This window comes from Centrocercus urophasianus, unplaced genomic scaffold, assembly GCF_019232065.1.
Source record: "Centrocercus urophasianus isolate 14NV4802_14NV808 unplaced genomic scaffold, USGS_Curo_1.0 seq_22, whole genome shotgun sequence".
In the NCBI taxonomy this organism is placed as follows: domain Eukaryota; kingdom Metazoa; phylum Chordata; class Aves; order Galliformes; family Phasianidae; genus Centrocercus; species Centrocercus urophasianus.
Window position 1 is genome coordinate 8,429,313 of NW_024884778.1, and position 26,551 is coordinate 8,455,863.

General features: G+C 44.3%; 1 protein-coding gene across 2 annotated transcripts in view; it reads right to left on the reverse strand.

Moving 5' to 3' along the window:
• Positions 1 to 19,547, reverse strand: part of SETD5 (SET domain containing 5) — a 39,917-nt gene extending 20,370 nt beyond the window's left edge. The window contains exons 1-14 of one of the 2 annotated variants that reach the window (XM_042823734.1): positions 19,363 to 19,547; positions 15,703 to 15,808; positions 14,670 to 14,881; positions 14,290 to 14,348; positions 13,727 to 13,914; positions 12,706 to 12,744; positions 10,950 to 11,192; positions 6,134 to 6,282; positions 5,724 to 5,841; positions 5,191 to 5,300; positions 4,658 to 4,904; positions 4,374 to 4,454; positions 1,101 to 1,370; positions 18 to 338 (exon numbers count right to left, since the gene is read on the reverse strand). In XM_042823734.1, coding sequence (XP_042679668.1) covers positions 18 to 338; positions 1,101 to 1,370; positions 4,374 to 4,454; positions 4,658 to 4,904; positions 5,191 to 5,300; positions 5,724 to 5,841; positions 6,134 to 6,282; positions 10,950 to 11,192; positions 12,706 to 12,744; positions 13,727 to 13,914; positions 14,290 to 14,348; positions 14,670 to 14,881; positions 15,703 to 15,808; positions 19,363 to 19,433 — 2,214 coding nt within the window. In that variant the 5' untranslated portion in view covers positions 19,434 to 19,547. Of the gene's footprint in view, positions 1 to 17; positions 339 to 1,100; positions 1,371 to 4,373; positions 4,455 to 4,657; positions 4,905 to 5,190; positions 5,301 to 5,723; positions 5,842 to 6,133; positions 6,283 to 10,949; positions 11,193 to 12,705; positions 12,745 to 13,726; positions 13,915 to 14,289; positions 14,349 to 14,669; positions 14,882 to 15,702; positions 15,809 to 16,825; positions 16,947 to 19,362 lie in introns of those variants that run through there. The other variant, XM_042823735.1, reaches the window with a different exon arrangement.
• Positions 19,548 to 26,551: the final 7,004 nt, after the last annotated feature.

Consider the following 26,551-nt stretch of genomic DNA (forward strand, 5'->3'; position numbering starts at 1 on the left):
TATTTGATCATATTTACCTTTTTAGTTTTGGGGTACTTCACTGCAGTCCGATTAGACTGAGATCCTGCAGCCAGGATAACAGTTGGGTCAGATCCCATCAACTGTCTGCCTTCTCCTGGACCTTCTACACTGGTGACATCTGTCGTGGTTACCAAGTTGGCAGTGCTTCCCTCCTCTGAGACAGTCTGTACAAGTTCAGCTTGCTGGGAATTGGCTTGTTTCTGTCTTCTCAGTCTTTGTGCTGAACTGGTCCGGTATCGAGAGAATCGACTTTTTGGTCGGGGCCTGGAGGGTTTTGCTGGAGCAGGCTTAGTAACTGTTTTTTCTGGGACAGCATCCTACAAAATAAATCGCCATTAGTCCAAGCACCATTAGGAGCCTTCTATTTCTCTTCTAAAAGACTGACACACACTACTGTTTTCTTTGCTGTGTTCTTAAGAGGTCAGCTAGTATACTGCGCTTCAGTAAGACAGCAGCGTTATTCAACTCGCTATTTGTCTTAAGGCAACTATGCTCACCTCTAATCTGAGCTGGCAAGCATCATTCTAGGCAAGTATCTGTGAAAATACCTAGGCAAAATATCTGCTGTATAATGGGAACACACGCACTGAAAGTAGACAGGAAAAAAAATAAAGCAATCAACCCCTCCCCCCCCAAAAAACAAACACAAAGAATAAGGAAAACACCTCCTAATATACGGTGCCCACTGAGTGAAGGAGCTAGGCTTAATCCACCCAAAGGAAAGTGCCACCTAAGAAAAGTCTTCCTACATTCAAACTGAGGGCACAAGAAAATGCAGGCTCTTTGCAGCAGCACACGATGGGAAGACGAGATAACATATAGACATATATGCAGTCTAGATAAAAGGCAAAAGTTCTTCAGCATGAGAACTGGATGACTGGATCCAAAGGACATGCAATCTCCATCCTTGGAAGTGTTAAAGACAAGACGGGGTAAAACACAGGGCTGCATGGTCTGACCTCAAAGCCAGCCCTGTCTGGGTGAGAACAGGCTAGAGAGCCTCTGAAGTCTCTCCCAATCCTGATGAGACAAGCTGCTTATGGGTTTGGTATGCAGGCTCTAACACATCTTCATCTTACCGCTACTACTTGTGAAGACCGCCTTGTGTTCACCCCAGTACTGCTGTTACTGTTAGAGACACTTGAAGCAGCAGCGGCACTCAGTGTTGAACTCGCATCCTCAGTTTCGGGAGTTTCTGTTTTTATTTCCTCCAGCTCAGGAGTCTCAGAATTGACGCTGACTTCAGCATCAGTGCTGTTCCGGTCTGATGGCTGCTCTCGTCTCCTCTTTCTCTTTTCCAAGTTCTCAAACATGTGCATGATGGCTTCTACCTTCCTATCTTCCCGGGACTACAACACAAAAAAGTAAATCGAAGTTAGCACTGCAAATCATGCACACAGGAGAATGCAAGATCAGATAAGGGATACAGAGCAGCTGACAGAACAACTGCTGAACAGCAGTGAACCAAGAACAAGATAGGGAAAAGACGAGGCTTTATTTTCTTTTTTCCTTCAAGTATTTGTGTTTTTTAATACAGCAAATTTCCCAGAATACTGACAGAGTAATTACGCATTCCTAGAGTAATAAGAACTAGATTTTGTTCTTAAATAGGATCACTTAAATACTACTGAGTTACATTTATAAAATAGCCAAAAGGAAACATGATTTAAGAACTAAAAACTGGGAGAAAGAATGGAGTGAAAAGATGATCTGGAAACAAATGGATCTGCTTGCTAATGAAAAACATTAGAAGCAAACATAAGCCAGAGGCAACAGAAGTAAGAGAATCAGTAATTTTCAGAAAGCACAAAACTACCCCACAAATTGTCAGAAGATCATCCAGCTCAAAATAAAAGCTTATGTCCAAGCAGCTTACCCAGCGAGTAAGAAAAACAGAACATAAAAGAGCAGAGAGGCAAGGAGATATTTATTAGGTAAACAAACAACAGGAAATCTTATCACCTAGCTGTGTCAGAAATAATTGTGAATTCCATATGCAAAAGAACCAGTACAATAATGCTGCAGAGCCTGGCAGACAAGCCAAGTGAATTTCAAAAAGAATCAGGTGAGATCAGGTGCCTTCTAGGAACTGCCATGGGGGAGGAAGTGTCTTAAAGTACACAGCACTACTCACACACATCAAGCCTGCCACTGTGGTGTTACGTTTCAAAAATATTCAGTCCACAAAAATAAATTTTTAAGATTGAGAAAATTGCAGATACAGGTATTTAACTGGTGCCAAGCATAGAAAACTGAAGCTCATTACAGGAGATTAACTGGCGAAACACGCACAGGAATAGGGCTTACAAGCTCATGGGAAACTAACACTTCACTTGGATACACTTCTTGAACTATACTGTCTCAGAAAGATACCAGTTTCCTTGCAATACAAATAGAATCTTCCCCCTAAGCTTATGGCCAGTCTGACGGGAGACTGCTTTTATTCAAACTCGAGCAGAAACTAACTGCTTTATCTTGCCCCTTCTAAAAAACCCACGGGATAACCCAAGGATCTCTCTGCTGGATGGCCCCTGGCTCTGCAATTTACTGTACCATCTTAACGATTAAAACACTCTCGGGAAATTTCCACACGGAAGATTGATCTCTCTGATTAGAGAAAAGCATGGTGAATCACAGAATCATAGAATCACAAGGTTGGAAACGACCTACAAGATCATCCAGTCCAACAGTCTTCTCATTTCCACTGCCACCACAAGCACTAAACCACATCTCGCAGCTCCTCATCCAGACGCCTCTTGAACAGTGCCAGGGACGGCGACTGCACCACCTCCCTGGGCAGCCATTCCAGTGCCTGACCACTCTGCGAGAAGTTTTTCCTCATGTCCAACCTAAACCTCCTCTGATACAACTTGCAGCCATTACCCCGTGTCCCGCTCATTGCCTGGGAGAAGAGGCCAGACCCTTTTACACCACAACCTCCCTTCAGAAGGTTGTAGAGTGCAGTGAGGTCTCCCCTGAGCCTCCTCTTCTCCACACTGAACAATCCCAGCTCCCTCAGCCGCTCCTCATAAGACTTGTGCTCCACACCCCTCACCATTTCGTTGCCCTTCTCTGGACACGCTCCAGGGCCTCGATGTCTTTCTTGTAGTGAGGAGCCCAAAACTGAACACAGTACTCGAGGTGCGGCCTCACCAGTGCTGAGTACAGAGGGATGATCACCTCCCTGCTCCTGCTGGCCACACCATTTCTAATGCAGGTCAGGATGCCGCTGGCCCTCTTGGCCACCTGGGCACACTGTGGGCTCAAGTTCAGCCGGGCATCAACCAACACCCCCAGGTCCCTTTCCTCTTCACACTCATCCAGCCACTCGTCCCCAGGCCATAGCGCTGCATGGGGTTGTTGTGGCCAAAGTGCAGGACCCAACACTTGGCCTTGTTGAACCTCATCCCATTCACCTCAGCCCAGTGATCCAGCTTATACAGATCCCTCTGAAGGTCCTCCCTACCCTCAGGCAGATCCACACCACCTCCCAACTTGGTGTCATCTGCAAACCTACCAAGGGTGCACTCAATCCCCTCATCTAGGTCATCAAAGAAGATATTAAACAAGATGGGCCCCAGCACCGACCCCTGGGGGACAGGGTATTTAGTGAACAAAGAAAACAAGAAACTCCTAACTCTGACACATTTGTTGCCTGGAAGAAGGATGGAAGTCCCTTTTTTTCACTGACTTTTTTAAACCAACAAATAAAAATAACAATATAAGAAAGTTGAGAAGAGACTTAGAACCAAAAGCACTAAGAAATATTTTGATCAAGATAGTAATATGGGTGCACAGAAAGATTCCCTACTTAACAATATAGCAACTTTCACTGATCTGTGCCAGAAATACTGTTGGTAGCCTATCCCTCTTGAAAAGGTTTGCCACTTCATCCTATCCCCTTCCCTCATGGCAACTTATCTGCACAACTGTTTGTCAACTCATACATGGAGCAGATGCAGGTTAACAAACCTAACTCATCAAAAAGGGTCAAGGTTCTGGCTCATCATATGGCTCCATAAATTCTTGGGCTGGCAAAATGAGAGGCACTGCAAGAACATAAAAAGGGTGCAATTACCTTTTTTGAACCTAGCACTGTCTTTTTAGTGGTACGAGTTTGACAATAAAATAGCCCTGAAACTAACAGTCAAACCTTTCAACCAGGAAATAAAGCTGTCTCTACCTTCAAAACTGCAGTGCCCTAATATAAATCCTACTGTGTGGAGTCAACTGACGACCACCAGCAGCTGGAATTTGTGTTGAAACAAATGAAATAACCAACAGGACCTGTTGGTCACTACATGAAGCCAGTCCTTATCATTCCTCTGAACGATAAACAGAAAGGTACTTGCCCGTCTGCTGTGGACCAAGGTTCCTTGTTCATCTACAGACTCCTCTTTCTCCTCTTCTTGTTTCTCTTCCTTATCTGCAACCTAAAAGAGAAGTCAAGACTTAGCACAGCAAACAAAATCTGGCAGCATTTTAAAGTTTTCAAGATTCTCACAGAAATCTAAGGTTTAAGAAAGGCCTCAGGCAGTTTCTGTTCTGAAGACACAGTACTGTCCCCAATGAGATTCCAATCCACCAATAAAAACATTCAAAACAAAGGTATTTGACAAAGTGTCAGGAGTTCTACCTCATTGTCACTGACTGCCACAGGTCCCTCTGGAACTTCTTCTGTTTGCTGACTGATGTTCTCATCCAATACAACGCTCTGCTGTTCCATTTCTAGTTCCTTTCGACGGGCTTTTCGTCGGCGTGTTTCTGCCCCAATCAGTGTGCCTAAAACAGGTGGAGGTAGGTGTTCTGCAGCATTTGGGCTACGTTTCTGCACAGGGCAATTCCGGTTCCCCTTGTGACACGCACAGTCCACTTTATAGTTGCTGCTCCAAAACACAAACATAATTCGTGTCACTCTTCATTTCTCAACCCTTGCACAGAGACATTCAATGCATCTCCTACTAAACATCTCACCACGTGCCAAAGCAAGGACAGCAGGCTACCTTATGGCCTCTACTGTAGAATATGCCAGCAGAACTGGACAGAATAGCCGGAAAATGCAATTCAGTAGAAAACGGAGCAAAATGTAGAATGCGAGGAAAGGGCTGGAGGAAGGATGTCCAGTCCAGGAGGGCAGTGGAGAGCTCCTGGGCGAGGTGAAGGACTCACCAGATGTTGTACTCATAGTCAAAGGCGATGGTAACCTCTGTGTCCTTGGCAATGGTGGCAACAGCATAGATACACAGGTGGATCATCCCATCAGCAATCACATGACGAACCTTGTTAAACAAAGCAGAGAGAAACTAACATCTCCACAAGTTGCACTTCTTATTTCCGAGAGGGAAGACTCCTTCACAGTAAAGTAGCTCTCAAATATTACACGAATAATTATCCAAAAATTGCTAAAGGGAAAAGCCTGTTTCACTGCTCTGTCTCATCCTATGCTTTTCCACTCACACCTGCTTATCCTATCATTCTCCAGCCAGATGAGAGCTTTAATAGAAACATTTCCCTTCAAGAAAATACTCACTTTCCCAACCTTCTGCTGATCTCTTATTCCAAATATAAACCATCAAATGAGCAAGAGATGCAGAGAATTCACCCTGTTTACTGCATTCTAAGTTTGAATATTCATAAAAAGTCAATGCATCAGAGCTATGTAAAATTTATCTGCAATTTTGGCGATGGTGAAGAGAATTTACCTCTGCATTTGGAGTGCAGGAGCGCCTGATGAACCTGGCATCGTTACCAAAGGTGCGGGCATCAACACACATTTCAACGCCATTGAACTTGGAGTAGAACAGCACAAATGGGTATGGCCTGGAGAAGTAACAGAATGTCTCAATCCCCAAATACTCAATTCCCACGGCAGTTAAAACAGGAAGCAGTGTTTCAATCAGTACTACTGCTCTGGAGGCCTATGTATTTCCATGAGCAAGATGGAACAGATTTACTTCAGTGGGTTTTGGTTCATAAGCAGAGCATCAAGCTGAGGCTATATATTTGATTTCACATTTCTGTGGATGGCAGAGATGGCAAGGGCCCTGCAAGTCTGCATTAGCCTTCTCTGTGCCACGATGCTCTCAAACTGTTCACTCTGTAGTACTCTTACTTTTTGAAGAAATGCCCATTGACCTCGAATTGCTGTCGTAACATAACCTTCCCTCGATACTCAATTATAAGGGTATCTAGTGCCAAGTCTCTTGCTGCCCTCAGGATCTTCCGGTGCTTCTGAACCCGAGTCACCCGTCCCAGCTGCAGCTGTAACAAAACAGAGTGAAATACAAGTGCTTAAACCGAAGGCCTGCAATTCATGGAGAGTACAGTGCTTACTGAGAAAAGAAAAATTAATCTGGCAGAAAAGTCAAAAACTGCACATACATCCAGTCAATATATTGTTTATCCTGTTATTCTGTAACAGTTTAGTGATAACCAATGACCTTGATAATATTTATCAAAAACAAAATATTTCTTTCCTTCAACAGATTCACAAATCTATCAGATGGAGGGTTTTAGTCTTGCAGCTAGGAGGCATAACCAGACCTGTCAGATGCTGCTAATAGGGAACTGCTCTGCAATTATGGCCACTTTCACAGACAGAATAACTCAAATCTTCCCTAAATTGTGGGTTGTCACACATTCAGAGGAAAAACAGAAGCTTTTCCTTCTGCAGAGGATGGTAATTCTAGCTAACAAGCCAAAGACTTAAGCTGTCAATTTCCATCTCAATCCAGAATCTTCTTCATCTTCCTGATCAACCAGTGCTGAGGATTTTATCACGCTTTTTTTTGTTGTTGTTGTTGAAACGTGAAGAAATACATTTTTAAGCAGGTGCTGACAGTTTAGTGAATCTCCTTCATGTTCAAGTCTATTTTCTATTACAATGAATTTTCACAACATGTCTTGACAGCATGAAAGCACAGCGGTCTTTAAGCACAAACATCCAAAACCGACATGTTTTATGGCATAACAGGAGGATACTATAAACACTAGGACATAGAAAAGATTTATTTTATTAAAAAAAGAAAGCAAAACCCGAAAACTTTCCTTGCTTAGCAGGTTACATCTCTCTGCACATAAAATTTGGGAAATTCTGCAGAATTATGTGAAGATGGCTGGCTGCCTCACCACAAAAGAACTGTGTGCGCTCCTTCCTAAGTATGTAATGCATTGTTCATAAGGACTGCTTCTTGATACTTCTCCAGGCTGAACTGAGACATAAGTGTTCTTGCTTCAGCAATAGTAACATCCATCTATCTAAATTAGAAGTAAACCACATGATGCCGTTGAAGGAAAGCTCCCAACTTCTCCTGATGAAGCTAGTTAGAAACAGCTATTGTGCAGTCTGCTCATCTGAATAAAAATCATTAGCTTAAAAAAGGGCTCAATCTGTAGAACAGGAGAATGATGACATCTAACCTCAGGAAAACAAAAGTTTACGCCCTAAGGCAGCACTCAGCACTGGGAAGCAAATGAAGCCCTCCATACTGACCATGTTGAGAGCTCTGAATCACAGACTCTTCTCTCTCTCTTTTTTTTTTTTTTTTTTTAAGCCATCTTACCATGTGTTTTGAATAAATCTCTTTGGGGAGAAGGAGGCTTTCATTGCTTTAATATGATATTACACTACAAATCTTGGATCAGCCAATAAAATATTAATATATCTATTAGTCGACTTCTCTCACTCAGGTCTCCAGGATAAAAATAGCTTTATAAAAATATTCATTTGAAATCTATGCAGATGGGAATAATGGCCTTGCTATTCCAGATCTTGTAGAGATGTATCCAGTGCTATGTTTATCATGCCTACAGGGCACAATTCTTGCACACATTTTCATACCAATACATCTTCAGACAATTGGAAAAACCTGAATGTATGTATTAGAGAGACTATGAAAAGCCTTGCAGTGTCATATCCTGAATCCTGCCTAGAGTGCACAGACCATTTCCCAATTCCAGAGAAACCCATTAAACTGGCATAGAAGAAATATTTTAGGAGCAAGAAGTCACACTGCTAGCCCCGATTTCCGATCAGCAACCCCATAACACGAGTCAAGTCTAAGACAAGATGCCTTCCTTTCCTGAGAACAGTAGCATTCTGTGGTCACATTCACTTATGTTCTGTTAGTCAGTTCCTTATCTAAACAGGCTCTGTATGGAGGAGGAATAGACCAGCTGAGCTCCTGTGTTTCCTTCCAACCTTAATTATTCCACAATTCTATAGTTTTTTCTTTGTATCTTTCAGAAATGTGAATTATTACCTGGTGGCCTTCATTCCCACCTTTGGTCCATGACTGCTTTGCATTACTCTTCACCTCATTTTTGAAAAAACAGCTTGTGGAACACCAGTAGGATGAAGTGAGGTGGTGGAAGGAAAAGAAAACCCATGGAGGAGAGAGTATCAGTGCATCTGTAAAGCTTCAATTATCGCAGTTTGGTACAACAGGAATGATCTCAGCATTTCTGTAAGATCCTAGCTCAGCTTGTTTTTCATTCTCTGAATTTAGAAATATGAAGAGGATTAGCTGCCATGCTTTCATGTGTGAAAAGAACAAATGATTTTACGTACGTCACAGGCCAGGGATTGCTGACTGGTAATCAGACAGAACCGTTCCGATATTTTTGCAGAGCAACATCTGCATAATACTCGGTGGCTTTATTTTATAAAGGCTCTTCACTTTAGCATGTGAAATCAATCAGGGTTTGAGCTCAAGTCAGCAATTATCAGAGGCAACAAAGGGCAAATAATGACCCTGGGTTTGCTCTGGCAATAGAAGGCAGAAAAGCGCTTCATTGCTTTCAAATTGTCAGGCATCTGGCCATCTAGTTGTTTTTATTCCTGGTACCAAGCAGCCTCAGGTTTTCAGAAGCTTTCCTTTGCATCATTTGGATGGTTGAGAACTGGCTTATTCACACCATCCCAATGATCAAATCTCATATCCCAGGTGAAACTTCTTAGCCCACCTCTTCCTACTCATCCTAGTTTGGAGGAGCTTTTAGGTCACCATTTCCCTCCCCTCCCCCCTCCCCCCCTTTTTTCCCCTCTTGGAAGAATACACAGACTACACTCTCATCACTGTTTACCCAAGCTAATCAACTGTAAGAGCACACAGGACATATATGACATTTTATTTTTATTCCTTTCCACATGCTTGAGAGTCTTCATGGCCAAGTAGAGCAGTATTTGCATATTTTTACCCATTTTGAAGTACCTATTTTCTCATCATCCAGAAAAGCTATTTTCCCGTCCAGTAATGATATTCAGTGAAATGGCAGGTGATGCAAACTGAGAAACCTTCTCAGTTTACCTAACGGAGATGAGACAAATAAATTGATAAAAGACATAAAGCACAGGATGAGAGACCTCATATTCCTGGCTGGTCACTCCACACCAGTGCCAGCTAGCATCCTCACAACACTTTGCAGCCATCTGCTAAGCAGGGAAAACAAGGACAGAAGGGCTGACAAGTGGCAGCCCAGGACAGCCTTCCTCAGAATCCAAGAGATAACACAAATTCACTTTGTACTTTGCCAGCATTTGGAATGAAAGCTACCTACTTGCAGCTTGTTTAGAGTAACCGCAGCTCACTATGAAGATTTGCAACTTAATCTTTTTGTCTCTTTGTGATAGACTCCACTGGAACCTTCTGATTTGGAATGCAGGTCACTTTTCCCTGTGGGAAAACCTACACCTGTACAGGGGAAAGAAATTGCAAGAAAGCATGGCAAGAACAAGCACTCTTACGTACGGTGCTCTTTTATAACCATCTGTCCTGCTACACACTGTGAAGGTGACAAAAAGAAAACAGCATATGCTTTACTATTTATTTCAGGTCTTCTCCTAAAATTAATGTGAATGAGTTAGAAAACTACATGTAAGACTCCAAGAAAAGCAGAACATTTCCCTGCCTGTATTTTTTCACAGTTGTTTCACTTACAAAGGCCACTCACACAGTCATACAGAAAGGTTATTCCCTCCTCCTCCTATGTTTTATTACTGTAGATCTAGAGGCAAGAATGGAAGGAAGGAGTCTAAAGTCCCTGTGTTGCACTCTCTCTTACTGGCAATATCTGTGCTCTGCCTGGTGTGCTTCACCTACCTGGAAGCAGAGGGAAAGTTGGGAGGGAACACACGACTTCACAGAGAGGTGAGTCACCTGATATAAATAAGAATGATTCAAGCACAAACATATACCTGACATTCAGGTTTCTGACTGTGCTCCCCTTCTAAAGGAGAGGTGCCCCACATCAGTTTTTCAGTTCCACCTATCTTCAATTTCTCCAAACAAAGAAAGTCAACAACACCTGAACTGAGTGGGAATGCTCCTCTCCACTCAACAACTCATGGACCAGATGAAACATCAGCTCAGAACAGTGAGGGAGTAAACAGACACAACACAAACATCCTTTCACCGTTTCTCCTTGTCTACACACATTCCACAAAGCTGGCAAGACACTAACCAGTGCATATCTCAGAAGGGACAGAATTAGTTACAGGCAGTTCCCTAAAATCAATTGTAATCATGCAGTATTTAAAAGTTATCAGAGTCCGAGTAATCATTCAAAAAGACTGAAGTCACGTTGAAAGGCTTCTTTAAAATAGTTTCACACACAGTACGAATCAGAAAAAAAACACCATGAAATCTCAGCTAGAAAGCAGGAAGCTTCCTATTTCCAGGAAGCGAGAGATCTGGTTCTGCCTGATTCTGCCGTTCGGTCACCAGAAGTACTTACACTAAAATACCAAGAATCCTACTGCAGAACTGTACAGAAGAGTCCAACTTCATAATGCTGCATACAAGTGTTCTCAAACCTACACTCAAAGAAGGTGCCATGTCCCGCCTGTGACCAGCTACGTTCCTGCTTCCCCAGCACCCACACCCAGAGGATCTCACCCACCCCACTTCTTCTGTCACATTAGCTCTTACCTGCATCTGGGACCCAATAACGGTGTTATTGCAGGCCAGCTCTGTTTTGTTGATTGTGTCTAGCATAGCGGTTTTGCCCACGTATTCTTTATTAGAGTTCAGATGACGCTCCAGCAGGTTTTGCACATCAGCACTGTACTGGTTAGTAAAGGCTTCTTCATACTGATCTGTCCAGAGCCGTATTCGATTCTCCCACCCTTCAGCTGTGTTTTCATCCAAGGCATGAGCTTCAGAAGGCGAATTCTGCACCAAAGAGCAACGGGTGAACGACTAGCAAACAATGGGACAAACCTATCCACAGCGCTCTGAGCTACCAATAGACTACAAAAAAGGCACAGACACTCCAACTTAAAGCATTGGTTATGATGACACCTTTTTCAGAATCTCCATTCTTCAAAAAGATTGTTCAACAGTGCACTCAGGAATCTATAAAGAACTGTGTGTCAGACTAAGGCCTCTTGAGAATGGGTATTTGGCACTGCTACACACAAGAAAATTAAGCCAGCATTTGGCCAGAATTCTTTTTAAGTCACTTTGGAAAAAATAATTATGCAGATTAAAAAAGCTAAGGAACAGAACACACAAATGCAAGTAAATCTCATGCAAGCTTTTCTTATAGTCAACCCACTCATAGCCAACATAATGCTAGATGATGCTGATCGTATCTCAATCTTTGCATTGACTGATCCCAAAATATTTCCAAAAAACCTTCTGGCTAAATTGTCACCAAGGTTTCAAGAAACTGAATGTACTGCACAAGATAATACCCGGAAGGTTAAAACTGCAAGTCCTAAGCAGTGTAAGAGAAGGCAAAATCAGGTTTTATATCATCTTGTAAGGAAGGAGATGAAAAGAAGCTGGCAGAAAAAAAATTGAGCTTCGTTCTTTACTTGACAATAATTGAAATAATCAACGAATAATACTCCAGAGGTAAAAAACTTAACTGGCTTTTAGGACCAAGATGTATGACATACTGAAGTATCAGTAACCAGAACCATTGAAAAATGATAATTTTCATCATACATACTAACAGCATAAAAATTGCACATATTTTTACCCTCTCCAGGCACTTGAGTGCTATGGAGACAAGTATGCACCTAGACAGACACCACAGAATCCCCCCATTTCCTCTGAGTCAACTGCTTGGAGTCAGCCCCAGTTACAGTATTGGGGTCAGATGGAATCTGAGGGACTTCAAGGTAACTTCTGTGCATGCAGGGATAGTTTTAAGCATAAGTTCCCTTCCTGTATCTTTTTTTTTTTTTTTTTTGGTTAAGTAAGCTTTATATCGTATAACCAAACCTGTTAGTATTGCCAAAAAAGAGATAAATACACCATTCCATCCACCCCAAGTAAGAGGATGTGGAGAGAAAAAAGGGACACCAGCACTTAACTTGATGCAATCAAATGATAAGTGACCTCACAGAAGAGCAGCCACAACCAGTTCTGCATCTTAGACACCTCACTCTAAGGTGTCATGAATCAGTCTTATCTCTTGGAACAGGATGATACTAACTTACAGAAGTGATGAGCCATCTGGAGCAAAAGCAAGGTTCAAGGGGTGATTCATGGGATACCCTTTTGAGCAGGCCTGCTTGTAGTGCATGGAAAGGCTTGGGATTATTTTGACATAGATACCACAGTCCGAAATTCCCCAGACAAACAATGAGAGGCACAAAATTAGAGGGTAAAAAAACCAACCAACCAACCAACAACAAGAAGAATGTTATCACAGATGCTTCTCAGTTCCACTCACCTTCATTCTCAATGACTTTCGTGAGCCCTCTCGAAAAGCCTGCCCCCGGAACAAGGAGAGAGAAGAGAAGAAAGAAGTATTTTATAACCTTTCCTCAGAATTAGTGCTTCAGAACGGCAGATTTTACGCAACAGATCAACTCTTAACAACAGATGGCAAGAAATACAGAAAGACCTACAGAAGAAGCAATGGACATTCATAAGGAGATTCTGCAATGTAAATCCAGCGGAAGTCTTGTCAGCCAAGACTTCTGATCTGAAAAGTCCTGCTTCATGCTTAGTATAAAATCTCAGGATCAAAAGCCAGACTGTCCTGATTGAACCCATCTGCTCTGACAGAAGAAAGGGCCAACAGAATCAAACCAGTTCACAACATACTCAAACACTTCACATGACTCCTGCTCCCATTCTTTTATTTAATCAGTGCCTACCAGAACAATTTCGAGGCAACCCTAACCTTGAGGAAAATCAGGTACCAGTAGATGATCAGAGAGAACACACATTTCCATTCCAATTTTTTCAGTCACCAAACCCTCACAGATGTCACTAAAGTCAAACCTCAGTAAATCTTCGTTGCTACCTACATAGTTCTCCACACACTCGCCATCTCTGTCTCTGAAGAACAGTGCCAAGAAGCACTGCAGCCCAGTGCAACGTAATCTGCTAAAAAAGGCCACATTCACTTCATTTTTCATTCCATTCACAGACTGCTTTTTTGGCATAAGACAGACTCCAAGAGCTATTTCCCCAGATCCTAATAGAGCAGAAGGGAAAATATGAGAGTTCAAATCTCTGAACATGAATGGACAGTGTTGGGAAATGAGGGTGGAGTTGGAGTAAGGTAATTCTAAACTACAGCCACTCTAGCAGGTCACAAATAAAAGGAGTCATATTATTACAACAGAAAGAGCAATTCCTTAGAGGACAACAGCTTGTTTATTGACAAGCTCACAATCTGCTCTCAAAAATATTCCACATAGCATTTGATAGGAACTAGAGCAAGCTCGTCTCATTCCACATACCTTGATCTTTTTGGCCTTTGGAGCAGTGCGAGCTTTCTCTGTGCTCCTCTTCCTCTTCTTCGGTTTGGTTCTGCGGACGCGGTTGACAGTCAGCGTGATGCTTGTAGGGGTGTGCTGCGTAGCTGTGTACAGCACTGTAGAGGGAGATAGTTCTTCATCCCAGCTCTCAGTTGCACTGCTGTCCCCACCTACAGAGAGGAGTGCTTCATTAGCAACCTTATAATTCATCCCACAGAGAGCAGCTCAACCTTACGGCTACTTCCATCACGATGACTCAGTAGCTCTACACAGTTCTTCCCCATGAAAACTATACCACTCCAGTTTTCCCTCTCGAGTTGAGAATGGGATTTCTGATACAGAATAGCACTGATGAACATACACTTTAGTTTGTAAGATAATCTGCCCCAAGATTATCTAACCCAGGTGAAGAAAATCCCAGCGGTTGGTAGGAAAAGAACGTTAGGCAGGTGTCGATCACAATTAGATGATTACATCAGCCAAAAGACAAAGGTCTTTGGAAGGAAAGCAAAAGTCACTGTTGTCAGAATTACAAACTCACTTACCTGACACGTTGTCCTGCTTCCGGCGGCGGAGTCTGATCACCTTCCCCCTGCTCATTCCTCTGCCAAACGAGAATGCACAATTGAAGCTGGTTTGTAGGAGTAAAGTCACTTGAAATTCAACAGGATGTCACAAGATGCGTGCCCTCAGTGGGGCCCAGGATGATAAGAACATCGATTTAACATCCTCATCTCCACTCCTGGTGCCACCAACACTTGTCAGGCTGACAACGCAAAGGAGGAGGGTCAATACTAGGTAAAGCACTGGAAAGAATGCTCCAGTTAGCAAAAGGAAGTCCGTCCCAAAGCCCAAACAAGAAAAGAGTTTGGCTTGAGAAGTCAGCACAAAGAGCAGTCAAGATCTGCACTGCACCGAAGCTTACCTGCACTTCTCACACTTGAGGAGGAAACCATCTTGAGAAACACTGCAGTGGCACCAAGTGGGAATTGATTCTCCTTCTGAGGAGCTCTCACTGTCCCCGGAGTTCTCCTCATCAGGTGAGTGCAAGCCGTTCAGTTCTGCACGAGGTATAATGGTCTGGACAGGAGGAGAGGCTGGTGGCGTTGGAGGAGGAGGGGCTCCATAATTATGATCCTGAAAATGAGTATTGGCAGTACTACTTTTAATGTGAAGATATGATGTCTGGAAACTTCCCAGGTTATTACTGTTTTACACCAGTTGTTAAGTAATCTGATTCCTCAATGTACCAAGGAGGTAAAGCTCTGAAAGAGGTGAATGGTTTTCTTCATGAATTACATTCATCAGCGAATGAAATTCAGAATCTATACAAGCAACTAAACTCTTTCATCATTAACTGTCAATCTGAGATGACATCTGTGGTCAAACACTGGAACATGTTGCCCAGAGATGTCGTGAGGTCTGTTAGTTGAGATGCTCAAACTCCACTGGACACAGTTCTGGGCAATATGCTCTGCCTGAGCGAGGGGGGGTTAGGCTACGTGATCTCAAAAGATCCCTTTCAACCTCAAAGATGCTATGACATCCTGTTCAATCCATGTTCAAACCATGTTCCCACTCCTTCTTACTGCTCCTTATTTCTCATAAGTTATCAATATGAAAATCTGTGTAGTTTAAACAAGCACAAAAAATGTACAATGAACCAAAGAGGGCACAGAATTACTGCCAGGAAAATACTTCATATTCATATACAGTCACACTTCATTCAGTTTTAAAAAAAAGTCACCTAGAATGCTAATAAAACTTGCAATAATGTACGCAAGTCTTCACAAATAATAAACACACAAATGCAAAATGTATGGCACAACTCAGCTGTAACTCAGTGTTCCCTCACTGTAAGCCAAAACTTCTAAAGCTGAACAGGCAAAGCTATGCAACAAGGAAAAAAGAGCGAAGCAAACAGTAAAGAGCTGGTTCACTGCAGAGAGAGTACTCACTGCGTAAGGCAGCCCGCGATAGCTGTGTTTCTGGGTGGCCCCATAGCCGTGGCTGGAGTACACATTCTTCTCACTGACAGCTGGACTAGCTTCCACAGACTCTGGGCTGCAGAAAGGGCCAGAAGTAAAACCCATCAATAGAACATCATTTTGAGCGCCAGTTATTCACAGCTCTTTTCTATTCACCACATGAATGAAGAAACTTCATGAAATAAAGGTGTATTATGCGCTTCACCAGGCACTATGCGTGCCGAAGTTGTACAGGATGAACCTGCTTTCAACAGAGGGAAGCAGCTCAGTAAGGGCCACCCTGGATAACTCATCTTACATAAAACCTGCCTCAGTCTGAGAAGTTCAAAAAATGGTAACAATTAAGAAACTTGTAAGAAGCTCTATTTCCTTATAGTTGAGGAAGGTGGGTATAGTTCAGCATCCACGTCTGAACTCAGCCAGTTTAATCTCAAAGGCACTGAATAGTATTGCCATGTTATCTTCATAACAGCTTACTTCAAACAGCAGCTAAGCAGCTTTCCTGCATCTGCACTTGTTTCTCTCAGATACTAACTGTTAGCAGAGTCCAACGTCCCACAGTAATGTGTGCATGAAACCTGCAGCTGTCCTGACAGCATCCACTGGGAGCTGAAGATTGCTGCTACAAAGGGGCAACTAAATTCATGACCTGGACAGACAGCAGTCACACTCCAATCAGATGCTCCCTGCTCTTTCCATACAGCAAAACGGTGTGCAACGTGCTGAATAAGAAATTTGCTGCTGAGGTACAGTGCACTATTCCACCACATGGTGGTGAAAAAAACTGCTCAAAATGAAAGGTATATCCTTTGCAGAAAGCTGCAGAAACCCTGCTAAGAGAAGGGACAGCTGCAATTCAATGCAGGGAATATTAGATAATGAGGCTACGGACAGAATACCAGCAAGGCAATGCACTGCTTCATAGGAGCTTCCCCCAAGCAGGAGATGGATATCAGCTAACCTCTGCACAGATCAGAAGCAGCAGAATACAGCAGCACATTACCGAATCGTATCTGCAGCAGAAATCCTCTCAAAAAATACAGCAGGGAGCTGAGCAAGCAGGAAAGAAAAATGCAGGAAAGGAAAACTTTACCTTGGACTTCTGCCGCTCTGGTGAGATCTCGCAGGATTCTCAGTGGCTCTTATGCTGTCAGTGTGAATCAGGCAGTGCTCAGACACTAATGGCCAGTGGCCACGCGTGGGGGAGCGTTTAGGCACCACCCAAGAACACTAACCCTGTGCCCTTTGGACTTCCTACTGGCTCTCGAAATCTCTGCAGCACCGAGGCTGCCCCACCCTGCCACTACACCCCGTACACGCTCTAATGCACTCCTGCACTGCACTCTGACTTCCTGGGCTTCTGGCTCATTCTGGAGTCAGGTGGATCTGTCTTTTCAGTAGTAAGGAACAATGATTTATTGAACTGCAGAAACAAGAAGGCCTTTTGCCTACGTAAACCCTGCTTCTGTAGCTCAGGATTTAGATGCACGACACCATAAAATGGGCTGGTTTTTAACACTGCTACTCTCAGCTACATAGTCAAAAGCTGAAGATACAGGTGGTGATATCTCCAAGGAGAGAGACCTCTGAATAAAAGGTAGAACTTGGCACATCATCTAGCCTTGCTGCATCTTCACAACAAGGGTCAGGATTTCCAGACTGTTATGCATTTAAGACCATTCATGACTTCATTACACTTTCAGCTGAAATATTAGAAGGAAAAGAGCCCAAACAGCAGGTCTGCCCTCTGCCCAAGTCACTCATACTGCTAACTGCAGCCAGCCTGGAATACCAACAGCGCTGCCACAATCGTTAGCAATAAAACTTCATGATTGTTGGTGCAACGGTGTCCAGGGGCAACAATGCTGAGGCCCTTGCTCCCTCGCCAGCAACCCTCCAAAGAGCTTCAGCAACTTCCAATATGCAAAAGTACTCCACAGCCTTATCACGCTCTGAGATCATTGAACACAAACATCTTTCAGCACTTTCACCTCCCCTCTGCATCAGAGGCCAGAGGGGGATGCTAAAGCTCAGCCTTAAGGGAGGACCAGCTAGCTTTCCTTTTGCCTCCTCATTTACTTCATAGCACACACCTGTGAAACTCCTTGTAAGAGACAAGAAGCTCGGTTAGCACAGATATCATGCACTGAATTTGTGGAATTTCAAAGAAGTGGAAGACAGCCTTAGCTTTGAGCAGACTCAGCAAGGGATACCTCAGCAGTAAAGCAGCAGTGAATGCAAAGCCAGAAGAATAAAGTCCTGACATTGCCAGTTTTTAGAAAACAGAGAAAGAAGTCAACTCAGAAATCTTGAAAAGGCTTTTTCAGAGCATTCCAGCCTGGCCCAAAGTTGGCCCTACAAATTCTTTACAACCAGTGGGAAAAATGTTTTGCAGAACGTTTATAGACAGCCTTTTTAATATTTAAATATGACGAGGGACACAAATAGGTATATCCCACTCAGTTCTGAAAGCAAGCACATAGCACACCAGTGAACTATTCAGCATTCTCTCCTATTTTAAAATTCCTAGATGCTGAGTTTTTAAAGTGGTGTGGGAGATGCATGGTGACAAGCAGCACTGAACATTAAGTCTTGAAAAGTGAAGGACTGGACATCAACTCCAGATGAACAACTTACTACGTGCTCAACTCCTCATTTGGAACAGTCTGCAAAAATACAGACTTTATGGTAGAATGCAGGATCACAAAGAATGCCTAGTGAGGCCAGAGCCAGGACAGATGAGAAGGTGCACTACAGTGAGTGCCATTGTGTAGTCAGACTCCACGTAGTTAAAACTGCTCTTACAGCTCGAAATTAATAGAAACAGGAGCATTCTGCTCTACAGTGATCAATCTGACATGCAGGTATTTGCACAGCAGGTACCTGCAATTAATGCATGGGAGAAATAGATCTTCAAAAAGCCTTTAAAAAAACACCATAGAAAAATAGATGCTACAGTACATATTTCAAAGAAAGATGCAGGAAAACAGGAGGTAGAAGCACACAGAAATAACATGGGCCCGTCCTCTTCTCCCCAGCAAAAACAGTGCTCATATGAGTTGACACTGTTCTATGACAAGGGCTTTAAGATCACAGTAAAGTATTTTCAGGATTTGAAACTTTCCTGACTTCTACTAAAGCAGAGTCCTGTGACGGGAACCCTCAAGGACTAACCACTAAGCTGCACTTCTTGGAATGTGCTCAGCGACAGAAACAACATACATGAAGGTGTCCACCAAGGCTGATGCTGTTGCACATCTCCAGCCAAGCTCCACGCTGCTTCAGAAATCACTCATGTAAGCACTGGTGCTGCACCTAAGCTAGCAGAATCCAACATACTGACCTCTCATAAAAAAACTTTTGAAAAGCAGCTGGCCTATACGTTGCCAACATCACGCATAGGTACAGCAAATGCACTACTGCCCGTACTTGCACACAGACCAGCCAAACAGATACAAAAAGCAGGGACGAGTGCTTCATGCTCTCGGAAGTCCCCTTACGCCCATGTCATGGGGCAAACGCACCCATTTCCGCAGTACCATCCGTGTTAGACATTTAGAGTCCATCTCCGCATTCAGCTCTCACGCAGCCCGCAGTCACCCTCCCCTGCTCCTCCGCGGTAACACTCACTCCGATCCTGCAGCCATGTCGGAGTAGGACGTATCTGGTGTGGTGACTCCCAGAGGGATTGCAATGCTCATGACGCCCGTCGGGGATCACGGAGTCCAGAGGGCAGCGACTGGCCGCTCCGAGGGCGGAGAGGAGCCGCAGAGCCTCGGCCAACACGTCACGGACATGGGGAAACCTAATGGGGAGAAACAAAGCATTGCACCTCCATTACAGGCACCAGGTCACCCCGCAAGAGGAGATGCCGCGTTCTATTGCCTTTCCCTTCTGTCTTCAAAGGCAAGCCACTTCTCTCATCACTGGGTTACATTTTCCTTTTTCACACACGTTCCTAGGAGAAATCTCTTCCAGATATCATGACAGGCATGCGGCGAGCTTCAGACACAGCGTGTAACAATATCTAAGTGGCAATTCCCTGTTATGCCCCAAAGCGATGACCTCCCACGGAGGTGAGGAGATGAACAAACAGAGCAGGACAGCTCAGAGGCAGCTCAAACCTGGGACAGATGGGTGTCCTTGAGTCTTCAGGAAGAAAAGGACAAAAAGGCCCTTTCAGGAGTGCCTCATCCTTTCTTGTGCTTGTGACTGAACTGTGATTTCTGCACTGACAACAGAGAAGAAACCACTGCTGAAACGCCTAACTCCTGCTCCAATCCAGAGTCACATAAAACTGACTAGAAGTTAAGAAAAAGCTGCAAGTTTCACAGTGCTGCAGTACTCTTCCCTTTTACAGGACACAGAACCTCCTTTAAAAAGTTCTTTTTTAGTACTCGCACAGGTTTCTTTACCCTATTGATCCCTCAACCTTTGCCATGACCATCCCCAGCTGGCAGCACAAGATGTAACCAGGACAAATTCCAGCCCCTGCCTACTTGTGACTCAGCAGGACGGAAGGGTTTCAGGTGTGGTCTCTGGACTCGAGATTCACAGGACACTGTGCCACTCCAGAGGTAAAGGATGAGTTCTGGGTCACATTGCATTGGAAAACCTCCCTCCAACAAACAGCCTGCAGTTTCTGTGCAACAGTAACTCCCACTTTTGGGAAAAAGAGGATTGGAGAAACACGAAATACCAAACAAAAAGGTTAGATGAGGCAAATTCCAGTTCAATTGCTTTTGTGTTGACCCAGCAGTACTTGCCCAACAAGCACCAGCACTCAGATCTTGCTGTTTGCTGCTGCTGCTTTCTGTGTACTTTCAACTCTGACAATATAACATTCAAAATGAATTGCTGAGACAAATCTCAAGTGCTGTCCAAGACCACACCACCTTCAGGCTAGATTACAGTGTGGTCTTCATGAAACTTGGTCTGGCAACACCCAAAACATCAGTCTGCACAGAAAACAGGGGCTGAGATCAAAACATTCACCCACCGCACTGGTTGGTTTCCTGTACATGCAACATCAAACTCCTCCCAACCTCTCTCCCCTAAAATACACAGTGAGGAGAAAAAAAATGCAGTACGTTCTCCCCAGCACCACTGAAAGTCTTCCTAAAGCTCCATATCTTAAGGTAAATGTGGTGAACTTCAGATCACAGCACAGACCTATCTCCTGTGGGATACAACGCTTCTCAAAATCAAATGGAAACAGCAATTTTGATGGCTTAATAGGTATATAGCACTTAGCTGGTTTAGAAAACACATTAAAGGTGTATTTTTCCTAGGCTACGTTTCTACCTCCTTAACCAGTCATACCAGTATAAGGACACCGGTCCTCCCCAGTGCCATCACAACAGCTGAGATGGGCATTCACCTGCACCACTGCCACAGCTCCGCGGTTCCAGATTTCCACTTGGAACAGGTCACACTCTAAAGGACTCACCATCTTCGTGCCAAGATCACAAACAACTGCCTTGGCTAAATGTAAATATATGTTACTCCATTATTTCAGGTAACATTCGGTATCGACAGAAAGGACTGCAATAAATCTGAGCTGGCCAAGCGAAGGTTAGGTAACACCTGCTCTAACAGTAAATTTAATTTCTGAAACTGTTTAGGATGCAACAGCAGAAGCATCGCATTGGCTCACTTCCACAAGCACTGCCCTCCATGTTACAAATCAAACAGACACAGAAAATTTACTGCTGGAAACTTTTCTCATTACTGGCACTGCGGAAAGGCTGTTGTTGAAAAATCTATGGTCATCTAACACGAAGGCTAAGTGATTCAGTTACCATGTTGAGAAGGTCTTCCTTCCAAACATCACGTCACCTGGGGACGCCCAAGTACGAGAGCAGTCCGCCTGAATCCCAGCAAGCACTGCCTGTTCTTCCAGCACACCTACAAACCTCATGTCAGGGGCAGATACAGAAGGGCAAGCACCTTCAGTGCAAACAGAATCAGATCAAGGCTTTCTGCCAGTTTAAGACATTTAGCTCAAAAAAACGCATCAGATTCCCAGAAGTTCAGACATGCTGTTCCATGAAGACACCTACACAGAGGCAGAACAAATCTGTCAGTCATTTAACTCCTATTTGTTCTGCTTTACCTGAACTTTGTCTCGGTCTACCAAAGCAAATGCTTAGCTCTGCTCTGAGCACTAGCTGGGTTCACTAAGCAGGGAGGGAAGATGATGCCAGCTTCAAAAAAAGCAAAAGCACTGTCAGGAGCATTTACTGATACTGGAGTACCGTGCATCACCTGAGAGCTGCCTGACAGAGGGAAGCTGCAACCCATCTATCCTGCAGGGTTTGACAGGACTCAGTCCTTGCGTGTAATAATCAAAGTAATGGGCAACACCAGTATCCATCACTAGTTATGTATATATGCACCAGGATATTCGGATTAATGGCAGATTCAGTACACTGGTTAAAGATTTATCATTATTTTCTTAAGACTCTCACCTTTTATATTTTGCTACCCATGTGCAAAAAGAAATGCTCCTATGCATAAGTTTGTTTCAGAGTTCAACCTTATCTCTGGGATTTGGAGAATCATAACGAAGGATCAGTGTGCACCAAACACTTAACAATTGTTGGATGTGACAAAATGCAGCAGCCCAGGGAGCCCAGAGCCTTCTTGCTGTGCTGCAGAAGACCTGGAGTCAAGGGGAAAGGTGAGACCGCTGCCTTTAGCTCACAGGTGATTCCCAACAGCATTTAGAATCCACAGGCTAACACATCAGTCAGGCTGATCCATAGAAGATAGGAAATCGTACTGAGAATTCCCATCATATGCAAAGCAGCTTCCAATGCTTCCGTCAGGTATCTCAACACGTGTCTACAAATACACCTACTTAGCTAAAGTCAGTGTGATAAAGCAGTTCGGCTCAGGTCACGTCAGCCACATTTAAAACTGAGGTACAAGCAAGCTAAACTGATTTTGATAAAACTCAGTAAGAAGCGGGAAACTAAAAATATTTTTATTTAAATCATTTAAACCAGGTTTAAGATACTGTATGGCAATTTTCATCCATCCATGGGATTCCATCAGTTTATCTGGCTCAGAAAACATCGGTTTTAGTTAACCTCATCTGCAATCTACACCCTAAGGGACTACTGATGATGACAGTGAGCAACTGAAAGAAATTTCATGAAATGAGCAACATCAAAGAAATTACAAAATGCATAGTCAAGTGCTCTCAGCAGCTGACCTGGGGCCGGGGAGATTCCTCAGGAAAGCAGAAGGAATAACCTCAAAACTCTGTTGCTGAAGCAGCAGTCAAGAAGTTATGCAAAACCTCTTTGTTCTGAATACAAAGAAAAAAACAGTTTGTGCTTTTCTTTTGGAATCATTGATGGTTTCAAGTTATTTGATAAGAAATAGAAGAAAAATGTAGTAAGAGGTAAAGGAACTTACTGGTAAGCAAGACTTTGCTTTCAGAAATACTTTCTGCATGACAAGCCAACTGAGTCCCTTACAGCCCAGTGCACTGAGGTGGAGGTGTCAGACTGGGTTTGTTTCGGTTTCCATAGAACATCTCCCTGCCATCGTAAAACCTTTCTAGAAAGTTTAATTTGTATTGATTTGAAAGTGGCCAAAGAGTCACACCGAAGGATAATTCTGTTAACAAATGTGTACCAAATTAGAAAGGGGGAAGCAAATTACAGAGCAGCAGCAACCTGCAGTAGACCAAACAATGTGAAGGTGGATTTGCTCAATGAGATGGCAGGCAAACACCAGGCACCTCCCTGTGCCCCACACTGGTGGCACAGACCTGGCTGCCTTTGCACAGAGGCGATGTTCTAGAGGAACAACCTCGACGCAGAGGAGGAAGGGCCATCGCAGCAGAGAACTTGATAGCAAAGTCCTCGTGACTGGGCTGTAAAATGAATCAATCTTTTGTTTTAAGAAAACTTCACCAGATGATGCATTGGAAATCTAGCAGCCTCCATGAAATGCTAGAACCTCAAAAATGTTAATAATGAAAACAAAACTGAAAAAAAAAATTAAAATTGTATGGTAATAGTGGAGAAGTTAAAAAAACCTCAAGAGGCAGAAGAAATATCTCATGGCCATTTCTGTGATTAAAACAGCGAATAACACTGCCTGCACCCCATGACACACCAAGACAAGCTCTTCAAACACTGAAGTGTTTTCAAAATTGAATTCAAGATGAACCCCTGAAAATACTTTTATTTTCTATTCTTTCCTTAAAGATAACAGCAATACATGATGAAAAGAAAGTGGTATACATAAAATGCCACAGAAATTATACAGAAAACAGGAGAAAAATAATCTCTTTCAGTTCTACAAATATCTGAATTGAGCCAACATCAGGGGAAGAGCACTACGACAAGAGGAACACGGCCTAATTGCTGTGCTGCTTCCACAGTCTGAGGTTGTGCTCTCTTCCCACGGCGTAAAGCAGAACAGGCAAACGTCTGTATGTCACAGAAAAATAACAAAATGCAAACAGAACGGATCAGAATTGATATTTTGCATGGAAGGCTTGACAAGTAACCTCCAGTGAATCCAGCTGTGGCAGTGACTACTGTGACTGCCTCCTCTAAGAATTTGCCAAAACGGCTGGCAGGAAGGAAATGCTGCCATGTCTCATTGAGCACCGTTGGCGCCAAGAACTCCCCCAAGGGGAGTAGGAGCAGAAGCAGGTAAAATATAGTTATAAGGGCAATAAATTCCTGCAACAGTGCAGAGCAGGCAACAAGGAATGGTAATACGGAAAGCCCCACAGCTGCCTGCCACACCTTGTCCATACAAGTCCTACTCCTTAAGAGTGAACTTATGAGCCAGAAAATGGCTGTGGCTAAAATAAGGTTCATTTAAATAATATAAGTGACATTGGTTTAACTGTAGCAGGCCAGAAGGTTTCTTAGTTCTAGATTTTGTTGCTTGGGAATATAATAGCAAGCACGTGAATGATTCAGTGGTGTAAGTAGACAAACAGCCTAAATTAAAAAGGCTGTCGGACCCCCCCGCAGATAAAGAGCTGTAGACCTTGAAATTGTGTTATGAAGGGATTTGAGAGAAAATCCTATACCACATGCAAGGTCAGAGGGAAAGAGAGCAATAAAGGGCAATAACTAGGATCGAGTCCAAGCTGAGGGAATTACAGTTCCCACGAGAATCCGGCCGGTCCCCACAGCCACGGGAAGTCGCCGAATATAGGAGGAGGATCAGCAGAATTTACTGGCAGGCAGCGAAGGCCAGAAGCTGCAACCAGTGGCGGGCTGACCACAAACGAGTTGCCAAGGAGTAGGATTGCAGCCTCCCGTCCTAGAATTGGAAAAGATTCCCCCGTAATCCCACTAAATGCTCTCTGCTTCGCGAGTCTGGCTGTACGTCCTTTATACATCTATTTAAGGCCGCCACGTGATGCCGGCTGCCTGCCCAGCCACTCCCTGCCAGGCTGAACAAAACGGCTCCAGAGCAGCCCGCAGCCGGGCTCGGCGCAGACGTTGCATCAGCCAGGTGTGCAGGAAGCTAGGGGATAAAGCGACGATTTACTGCGGGGTTCCCAGAGCCGGGCCGCTTCAGGAATGCCGTGGAAAGGACGACAGGAAGGAGCGCGGCACTTCGCACACAGAACAAGCTTCATCGCCTTCAGAAAGCCTTTGTGCTGGGGCTCCGGGCCTGGCCTTTCTCCCAGAGATGATGCAACACTGAGGAACAGGGGCTGCGCCAGAGCAAACTATTCACAGCAAGGCAGATGGCAGCGTAGCCTGAGGATCCCAGCGCTGAGCCTCAGCCTGCCTGCACTCCCCGGGAATCCTCCATTTCGCAGCGTCACCTAGCACTCCTGTGCTAGTTTCAGGCAGGAAATAGGACACTACAATATCCAGAAAGGTGTAGAAGGTGTTTTAAGAGCGTGGAAGATCAGTTTGTTCTACAAACTGGAGGAGAAGCTGAACTCCCAGTCTCAGCAGACAAGCACAGCACCACAGCTGCATCACACAGGCCCCATGCAGCTCCTGCACAGTCCTGGTCAACCCCACTCTCCATTACAAGTCCAGATCTGAGCCTCCTCCCTCCCACCCCCATCACCAAGCACCCTCCCAGCTCCTCTCCACAACCACAGAGTTTCATTCAAATCACAGAATGGTTACGTTGGAGGGGACCTTCATGGGTCTTTACCACAGAGCTCCCACCCCCTGCCATGGGCTGGCTGCCCTCACCCCCAGCTCAGGCTGCCCACGGCCCCACGCATGGCCTTGAGCACCTCCAGGGATGGGCGCCCACAGCTCTGGGTCACTGCCTCACCGCCCTCTGATACAGAATTTCTCCCTAACAGCTAACCTGAATCTCTCCTCTTCTATTTTAAAGCCATTCCCCACTGTCCTGTCACTCTGTGTCCTGTAAGAAGCCGGTCCCCCTCCCGCTTGTAAGCTCCCTTCGGGTGCTGGAAGGCCACAATGAGGTCTCCCTGCAAGCCTTCTCTTCTCCCGGCTGCAGAAGCCCAGCTCCCTCAGCCTGCCTTCAGAGCAGAGGAGCTCCAGCGCTCAGAGCAGCTCTGTGGCCCTCCTCCAGACCTGCAGCATTGCACCTGGCCCTGAGATCATGCAAATACGTTTTTCCCTGAACTGGAAGGAAGTTATTCGAGGCTTATGTAACGCTCGTTTGCCGCGCTCTAACAAACAGCAATTTGTCTAACGTGCTTTGAGTGGGAAACTCGGCCACGGGAAGACTGGCAGCCTGCACTACACACAGAGAGACGGTCAAATCCAGTTGGTAATTAAGCTACGTAATCACTGAGACGCACTAAAACCCAGTGAATTTCACACAGTAAAGAGCT